The 10341-nt window shown below is 36.7% G+C and overlaps 1 protein-coding gene across 1 annotated transcript in view; it reads right to left on the bottom strand.

Annotated features, from left to right (window-relative positions):
- Positions 1-1207: 1207 nt before the first annotated feature.
- LOC141655535 (uncharacterized) overlaps positions 1208-10341 on the bottom strand; it is a 32037-nt gene continuing 22903 nt past the window's right edge. Inside the window, exon 3 of the mRNA XM_074462611.1 lies at positions 1208-1351. Within this exon, the coding sequence (XP_074318712.1) occupies positions 1208-1351 (144 nt within the window). The remainder of the gene's footprint in view (positions 1352-10341) is intronic.

Raw genomic sequence — 10341 nt, 5'->3', positions numbered from 1 at the left:
AAAGATGGATCTTGGAATCATTTATATAATTTAGTGGGAGATCATTATATAAATGTTATTATTTAAAAATTGTTTTTAAATTTGCCATAAATGTTAATTGTTCCTTCCATTTTCGTTTTTTAGTAGTTGAAAATGGCTACAAGTAGTCAACCTGTCACCATATCAAAAGATTCTAGCTTCGCTCATTCATGGACAAATACACTTTAAAAGCAAATGGTAGTAACTTTAAAGATTGGGAAGAATAGCTTCGTTTAGCCCCCGTGGTGATGGCAAATTACGTTATCTTGTTGAACCTCCCATTGCTATACCAACCACTCGAACTAGCACCGCGGCAAGCACTAGTAGAAAAAACTCCTATCACGACGCGGTTACCGTGGCGGTTCTATGAGAAACGACATGAAAAGCCCAATAAATTGGTGGGAACCCAATTTTTATACATATAGGAGGTCTATTGTGGCGGTTTATATAAGAACCGATGTGATAACTGAGACTTTTTATGGCGGTTCCAAATAGAAAACGCCACCATAAGTCAATCGTGGCGGTTATATTAACGACTGACGTTAAAAATGACGCTAAAAGTTAATACTATGTTACAATTTTTTGGGCTAAAAACCGCTATTATATGTTTTTGTGTCGGTTTTTAATTAAAGCCGACTTTAATAGAGAAAAAAAAAACCCTCGAAAATTAAAAACCCAAAAGTTCTACTCGTATAATGTTCCTTTGTCTTGTTCGACCTTCGTCATTTTCACACAGCCAAAATTAATCCTCACAATCCCCTCAATTAAGTATCAACTCCAACCGTCATCTTCCTTTTCTCACGCCGCCCTCGACAACCGTCAATCTCCTTGTTGTTTCCGGCTACACCGCACCTTTTTCTACTCAATTCAATCATCAATTCCGATTTCAACTCAGGTAATTCCATTTTTCAAACTCCTCTCTATACTACTGGTTCTTTCCGACTAAACCGCACAAGTAACAATACAAAGCCACCATTTTCGTTTATATATTATTTATTATTCAATCATTAATTCCGATTTCAATTCAGGTAACCCAATTTTTCAACTCATCAAATTGATTGTTATTGTATTATTAATTATACAAAGTAGCATCTGTATTAGTATAAATATCCTATTGTAAGTCACTACACTGTATAAATCCTTTAATCGTAATTTTAAATTTTATGTTAAATTTATAAGTTTAATTAGGTTAGGGTTCCTTCTTTGGAGTACCGTCGCTAGCGCCATGTACGCCTACCATCTCCATTGTCTCTGCTTCTATTGATGCTCCTGCCCTCGGTGCTTCGGCCATGGCTTCCACTTCGCCCAAATATATCGCTGGTATAACTCGAAGCTGTAATTTATAACCCCCAAATTGAAAAACCCTAATTAATCTTGTTTTAATCTAATTCGATATTTTTCAGACAGTAGTTTGTTGATAGTGTTGCTCGAGTCTAAATCTTACTCCTAGTCACCAATTTTATCTGTTGTTCGATTCAACTTTGTTATTTGCAGGTGTTGAATTTAATCTAAATTCAGGTATGTTAAATTGTTATTTTTTTTTAGTATTCTATTAATTTTTGTATGCAGGTAATGTCATTTGTGAACTTCATTCCGTTGTTTTATTAGGTGAATTAAGCGGTGATTATCGTGATGGGTTATAACATTTATGGTTAATTCTAATGTGAGCTCCTTTGACTCTATAATCATTATCATCAGCTCTTCGAGGAGCGGATGTCAATTAATTCTGCTAAAATGCAACACCAATGCTTCTTTTTGTAATTTAATTTTGTTTCTTCATTTGATTTACAATGTTGGTTTGTTTATTTTTTATTAACTTATATTGATTATGTTGAGATTGTTGTGGTACCTTTGTAGATTAGTGCTATAACTTGGTGAACTGGTTTACCATTTTAGTGAAAATTTATGTGTTACTCCATATTATGCTTTGGTATATGTGTAGTCTCTCTTTTCTGCTATTCATTCTACCAGTGGCATATTATGCACTTGTACAACTTGTTGATTGTCCTCGTTCGTCTTACTTGAACACAAAACAAAATAGTTAGAGCCTTAATTTTTCATATCATGGCTCCTAATATTTTTCCTATTTTACATATCATATGAATGGCCAAAAACACCCTTGAACGTCCCTTGTTCAAAACAGACTGATGCATTTTACTCAGCAGCACTTCCAGTTTCCATGTCAACTTGCAGCCCTCATAACTCTATGCTCCCTTGGAACTAGCATGTCCAAACTATGCCATTTTGTAGCTACAAGAGTTAGCTACCATTTCCAAAAATAATTACTCCAAGATGTTGCCTAGTTTGAGAGATATGATCGCTTTAGTTATGACAGGTCAAGCTGAACCTCTACTGTACAGTTTAGCATTCATACCTGTTTTGCAGATCTTATAAATATTGCTTCAAGATGAGTTAGAATTTCCCATAGGTACCAAATGAAAGCTAAAAGAGTTAGCTTTCATTTTCAATTAGAATCACACGAAATAGGCTCCTGGGTTGAGAGATGTAGGACAAAGAGTAAGTTCAGGTGAAAACTGAATGTTCAGCAGCATGCTATGTTTCAGCAGGGACTTTGAGGCTTCATATCTCTTTGCTCAGGTTGAACCAATGTGCAAACCATACATCAAATGAAAGCTAATTGAGTTAGCTTTCATTTCCAATTTGAATCACACGCAAACGATTCCTGGATTGTGAGATATTGCCACTTCTTTGATGATAGGTCAAAACTAGCCTGCAGGGCATTCCTCGTGCACAACCTGTTTATTTGGCTATAAATCAAGACACATAACTGATATGGGCACGATTCCAGCTTTCAGTATTTCTTTGCATGTTCTGTTCTTTACCTTTATATCTCAGTTTTTTTTAGTGTTCTGTTCTTTATAGGATTAAGATTTTGCTTGATTGGATATGTTGGTCTGATTGTTATCATGGATTATTCACTTGCACAAAAAAAATTCTGAAAACCCTAAATGCATCGGCACCCACCTTTTGCCTTCAGGTTGCCTCTTGACGTTCTTCCTCAAGCCGCAATCGTTCAGGGACACCTTCTGCAGTTTATTACGAGACTCATTTCATGGTACAGCTCCCTTCATCTTTCTTCTTCTAACCATCCACTGATAAATCTTCAATATTGACTCTAAATCTAAATATATTGGACAAAAGTGTGTAATGACTTTCCCTATTTTTCGCTATTTGGGTGTCCATGTATTGATGTTGATGAATTCAAAGTTATATTGTGTTAAAAAAAAAAGAAAACTATTTTATCAATAGTAGGACTACCTTCTCCTTTTTGTTGGTCATTCTAATTTTTGCATCTCTAAAAGGGAAATATAGTGAATACAAGTGAACCGAGTGACTAAATGAACTTCTCCTTTATTTGAAACATAATTAGCCATTCTACTTTTCGTCAAGCTTTCAAGTTTCATCGGTTGATTTTGAAGTTTTCAGATTGTAAGGGTGGAGAAGGAAAGGTACCTAAATGACATCAATGTGAGTTCATTACCTGCTCTTTTAAATCTAGCATTAGTTCCGTTCTCATTTTTTCGGGACTATGAGTCTATGACTATGTTATCAAGTAACATTCAATTGATGCAATTTTGGACGTCATAGTATTACGTGTCATCCAAAAGTTAATATTTATCATATTATTAGCCCCAGCGATTCATTTGGCTCTTGTGAATATAGAGGTAAAAGAAGATAGATTAATTTACTATTGGCTTGAATATGAATGTAAACTGCTTCCTTTCTATGCTTTGCGATAAGTTCTTATAGCTATTTCAGACAAACCTGTTAGTGTTCTATGCTTTGCGGTAAGAATATAGGCCTGGTAATTGTTTCAGAATGACATTGATGCTTTTTTTGTTTAACTGTGTGGTCGATTGTTTAGATGCATTCAAATGTCATTTATACTTCATGAATGTGACCTACCTAACTATGATATGTGTTCTTTCGTTGTCTATCTAGAGTGTTCTAGTCATTTGCCCTCTGTTGATCTTTTTTTGGTGAATAGAGTATACTGCTCTTTAATTGCTTACTATTTAAAACTCAACTTTTTCTCGTCAGTGTCTTAAAATAGCATTTTGATGTTGTCACTTACATCACCTGGCTTCTTTATTGTGCAGCCAAGTTATCCTCGAATGGGTCACATTCGAAAGGGAGGGGTGGCTCGACAACTTTTCAAGCTGGTGATATTTACTTGATTGATGGGGTTTATTGTAGACAAAGTCCGTATTTTGCATCCATTAACATGAAATGCTGACTAGTTTATTAACTAAGGCGTGTATGTGATTATATATATTCTTGGATGTAAAAACATCGACATTATTGTTCTATCGGATAATATGCAAGTTCGTTGGTTGACATTCTTTTGTATGTATTGTTTGTATATATCTCTATTTGACTTATCAAATTTATAGGTCATTGCTACCAAAATTTTGGTAGTAAATAATTTTTTTTTTTTAAAATATCAATCTAAGGTGGCGGTCCTTAAGTATGAAACGCAACTATTAGTTCAACTTTAGTGACGGTTCATTACTAACAACCGACATCATAATTACCATTAGTGGCGGTTCTTTAACAAGAACCGACGTTATATTATCCTGTTATGGCGGTTTGTGATTCAAAGTTCTTATTAAAATACCTATGATGGCGGTTTTCAAACAATAACCGCCACTATAAACGAGTTATAGTGGTGGTTCTTATCTAACAACCGCCATTTTATATAAGTCTATAATGGCGGTTTTTTTAACAACCGCCACCGTCTGAGAGCTATAGTGGCGGTTGTACAACCGCCGCAAAAGTATATACGACCCCGTGATATACAACGCACCCAAAACCTTTAAAAACCGCCATAAAAGGTCATTTTCGACCGCCGTTGTAGGGGTTTTTTCTACTAGTGTACGATCGCTTTGTGGTGGCGAATACATGAGTAATGAGTTCGTTTCTCACCTTAAAAACTGTGGTATTTTATCTCAGGTAACTCCCCCTAGCACACCACAATTAAATGGTGTGACCGAGAGGAGAAATCAAACCTTGTTAGATATGGTTCGATCTATGATGAGTCAATCTGAGTTACCAGACTCATTTTGGGGGTTTGTCATTTTGTCTGCTATTCGATCACTAAATAAAAGCCCAACTAAAGCAACCGAAAAAACTCCATATGAGATATGGAAAGAAGGTCCCGAATTTATCATATATGAAAATATGGGGTTGCGATGCTTTATGTCAAGAACAAGTCTGACGATAAGCGCTAGCCCCCTTGTTCTGACAAATGTATCTTTGTAGGCTACCGAAATGAAACTCAAGGCTATTAATTCTGCAACCGTAATGAGAACAAAGTGTTTGTGGCTCGTGAGGCTGTCTTTCTAGAAAAGGAATTTATTTCTAGAAGATAGAGTGAGAGAAAATTTGAACTTCAAGAAGTTCAAGAGCCAGAAACTGAGGAGACGATAGAGGAAGATGTTCTTTCTTCATCTGGCTCAATTGTTGTTCCTAGGAAGTCAGGTAGGGTTAGTCGCCAACCTAATAGATATCTGGGAGTTATCGAAGAAGATGGTGATTATGGAGTATTGCTTTTAGAAAGTGATGAGCATGCTACCTACAAAGCGACTATTGCTAGTCCCGACTCTAAATTATGGCTTGTTGCCATGCAATCCGAAATAGATTCTAAGTACGATAATCAGGTATGGGATCTGGTTGACTTACCTGATAAGGTGAGACCTCTTTAGTGTAAGTGGATATTTAAGGTCAAGATCAGCATAGATGGACATAAATATGTCTACAAAGCTAGACTGGTTGCAAAAGGTTTTACACAAGTTCATGGTTTACACTATGATGAAACCTTTGCACGTGTTGCTATGCTAAGATCTATTCAGATCATGTTAGCGATTGCCGCATTACATGACTATAAAAATGGCAAATAGATGTCAAGACCGCGTTCCTGATTGGATTTCTAGAAGAGGAAGGGTATATGATACAACCTGAAGGTTTTGTGAATCCTAAAAATCCTAACAAAGTATGCAAACTTAAGAGATCCTTTTATGGTCTTAAGCAAGCTTCTAGGAGTTGGAATCATCGCTTTGATCATGTCATTAAACAATATGATTTTTATCGGAGTGTTGAAGTACCATGTTTATACATGAAGTTTAGTGGGAGTGAAGTTATTTTCCTGGTTTTGTATGTGGATGACATACTACTCATTGGAAATGATGTACCAATGAATATTTCTGTTGAGGAGTGGTTGGGAAATCATTTTAAAATGAAAGATTTGGGAGAAGCTCAGCGCATCCTAGGTAAATAGCACTGTCACTTGAAGATTTTTTACTACCTCTATGAACCTTCCAAACTGTTGTTCAAGTTTGGATTTATGCAATCGTTGATGTGACTCATATTTGTGCACATTTAGTCCCCAAATTAACCTCGTTCCCATGCTTTCTAGCGACTATTAGGGTCATTTCTTATCTTTAGTTCCCCATTTTTCATATTCTTTGAGGTTTCATGTCCTTGGTAGGAGAGGAATGCTAGCCTTGCATTTATGAAGCAAAATGGAGTTAAATGGATAGCATCTAATGACCAAGCATCGAAGAGGATACCAAAACTAAAGGCCTAAGCAAATAAAACAAGTGAATTGGGCAATGATGAAGATCCCCACGACCCTAAGACAGTCCCCACGGATTGTTAGGCAGTCAAGAATAAGAGAAGAAACCCTGTCCTAGAATCCGGGCGTCCCGACCTCAGCACGGGCGTCTCAAGCCAGGATCCGGGCGTCCCAAGGCTCGGCTCGAGCGGATCTTCTCACAGGACCCAGGCATTCTTCAGCCAGCTCGCGCGTGGCCATAAGGGTCTTCCAACCCAGCTCGCCCGTGTCCCTATGAGACTTGCAAATCGTCAACTTCTCTTAGGGTCTTAATCGTCATTTAAGCCCTTAGTAACCCTAATCCTTGTACTTAATTTTAGTATAAATACCCTATTGTACTACCTAGAGTAGCATGATCTAATAATCGTCTCGTAATCAAGTATTAATCTCTCTTATTTTTGTCTTAATTCAAGTTGTAATACACATTTCAGTATTATTCACATCTTAATCTTTCCTTAATCTCTCAATTGTTCTTAGTTTTAGTTGGGTAATTAGAAGATTATTTGGGGTTTATTGGAGGACTGACAACCTTCCATCAACAATCAAGTTTTTTTCTATTATTCTTTCCTTTTCATTTGTTCATCCTAAGTTTGGTATAATTCCTTTACTCTTTACTCTTTATTGCTTATTTCTTCACTCTTTTATTATATTTATACTTGTTGTGATGATTGACACCATTTATAACATGTTTTCCATGATAATGAGTGAGTAGTTACTTAATAAGGATTAGTGGAGGATTAGGGGAGTTAATCATTGGGGAGATTTAAGCTTAATGAGTTCATACAAATGCTTGCTTAATTTTTTCCAACTTATGCACATATTATGTTTGATGAAATAATAGACTATGAAACCTTGCATTTTGTACCCATCTCTTATCTTTTCAATGAGGCTTGTAAGATATAAGCCAACTCAAACCTTGTTAGACCATGCATATAGTTGAATAGGAAGAGACTAAGTCGACTTGTTGGTGTTGTAAAGTCTTGATCGACTCGGCTCCGGACCTAAATCTTCCTAGGAATTGTAAGATATACACTAACTCGATTCCATCACAATAATAAGTTGCTTGCGTCTATTTGAGAACATGTTTGTATGATCTATTTCCATGATTCCCTTATGAACCCATGACACCCTAGTGCCCTTAATCAATTGTTTACAAAACCCCTCTAATTGTTTTAATTTGTCTTCTTAATTTACATTCATCTTGTTGATTATGTTAGATTACATCTCATCTCAACTCAAATTTGTGACACCCTAAGACATAAACTACTTGCAATTGAAATCCTAAATCAATACCCGTCCCTTGGGATCCGACCTTTACTTACCACTCCACTTAAGAGTAGTTTGTAGAGTTAGAAATATTGTTTTGGTTGATAGCTTTAACGACGAGCAATAACTTCACGAGCAATTAACCTCGTTCCCAAGCTTTCTAGCGACTATTAGGGTCATTTCTTATCTTTAGTTCCCCATTTTGCATATTCTTTAAGGTTTTGTGTCCTTTGTAGGAGAGGATTGCTAGCCTTGCATTTATGAAGCAAAATGGAGATAAATGGATCGCATCTAATGACCAAGCATTGAAGAGGAGACAAAAACTAAAGGCCTAAGCAAATAAAACAAGTGGATTGGGGAATGATGAAGATCCCCACGACCCTAAGACACTCCCCATGGATTGTTAGGCAGTCAAGAATAAGAGAAGAAACCATGTCCCAGAATCCGGGCGTCCCGACCTCAGCACGGGCGTCTCAAGCCATGATCCGGACGTCCCAAGGCTCGGCTCGAGCGGATCTTCTCACAGGACCCAGGTATTCGTCAGCCAGCTCGCGCGTGGCCCTAAGGGTCTTGCAACCCAGCTCGCCCGTGTCCCTATGAGACTTGAAAATCGTCAACTTCTCTTAGGGTCTTAATCATCATTTAAGCCCTTAGTAACCCTAATCCTTGTACTTAATTTTAGTATAGATACCCTATTGTACTACCTAGAGTAGCATGATATAATAATCATCTCTTAATCAAGTATTAATCTCTCTTAATTTAATATTAATTCAAGTTGTAATACACATTTCAATAATAATCACATCTTAATCTTTCCTTAATCTTTCAATTGTTCTTAGTTTTAGTTGGGTAATTAGAAGATTATTTGGGGTTTAGAGGCCGGATGGACAAACTTCCGCCAATCATCAAGTTTACTTCTATTATTATTTACTTTATTATTTGGATCATCTCAAGTAGGTATAATCCCTTTTACCTTTGGTTAATTATTGTTAATTACATCCACTTGTTCATCATGTTTTGCTTTGTTAGTATGATTGACAACCTTATTAGCATGTTAAACTTGATCATGAGTGAGTAGTCTCTTAAGCTAGCGTTAATGGGGAATTAGGGGAATCAATCATGAGATTAAATCTATGCTTAAATTAATAAGCTTTTATAATTGAATGCTTGCTTGTTGTGATTTCAACCTATGCACATATTATGTTTGATGAAATGCTAGACTATGAAACTTTGCATTTTGCACCCATCTCTTATCTTTTCAATGAGGCTTGTAAGATATAAGTCAACTCAAGCCTTGTTAGACCATGCATAGAGTTGAATAGGGAAAGACTAAGTCGACTTTTAGGTGTTGTAATGTCTTGATCGACTCAGCTCCGGGATCTAAATCTTCCTAGGAATTGTAAGATATACACTAACTCGATTCCATCACAACAATAAGTTGCTTGCATCTATTTGAGAATATGTTTATATGATCTATTTCCATGATTCCCTTATGAACCCATGACACCCTAGTGCCCTTAATTAATTGTTTACAAAACCCCTCTAATTGTTTTACTTTGTCTTCTTAATTTACATTCATCTTGTTGATTAGGTTAGATTACATCTCATCTCAACTCAAATTTGTGACACCCTAAGACATAAACTACTTGCAATTGAAATCCTAAATCAATACCCGTCCCTTGGGATCCGACCTTTACTTACCACTCCACTAAAGAGTAGTTTGTAGAGTTAGAAATATTGTTTTGGATGATAGCTTTAACGACGAGCAATAACTTCACGAGCAATTAACCTCGTTCCCCATGCTTTCTAGCGACTATTAGAGTCATTTCTTATCTTTAATTCCCCATTTTGCATATTCTTTGAGGTTTTGTGTCCTTGGTAGGAGAGGATTGCTAGCCTTGCATTTATGAAGCAAAATAGAGCTAAATGGATCGCATCTAATGACCAACCATCGAAGAGGAGACCAAAACTAAAGGCCTAAGCAAATAAAACAAGTGAATTGGGCAATGATGGAGATCTACACGACCCTAACACAGTCCCCACGGATTGTTAGGCACTCAAGAATAACAGAAGAAACCTTGTCCCAGAATCCGGGAGTCCCGACCTCAGCACGGGCGTCTCAAGCCAGGATCCGGGCGTCCCAAGGCTCGGCTCGAGCAGATCTTCTCATAGGACCCATGTATTCTTCATCCAGCTCGTGCGTAGCCCTAAGGGTCTTGCAACCCAGCTCGCCCGTGTCCCTATGGGACTTGAAAATCATTAACTTCTCTTAGTGTCTTAATGATCATTTAAGCCCTTAGTAACCCTAATCCTTGTACTTAATTTTAGTATAAATACCCTATTGTACTACCTAGAGTAGCATGATCTAATACTCATATCTTAATCAAGTATTAATCTCTCTTAATTTAGTCTTAATTTAAGTT

Source organism: Silene latifolia, chromosome 1 (genome assembly GCF_048544455.1).
Source record: "Silene latifolia isolate original U9 population chromosome 1, ASM4854445v1, whole genome shotgun sequence".
NCBI classification, from domain to species: domain Eukaryota; kingdom Viridiplantae; phylum Streptophyta; class Magnoliopsida; order Caryophyllales; family Caryophyllaceae; genus Silene; species Silene latifolia.
This window is presented reverse-complemented; position numbering and strand designations above follow the sequence as displayed.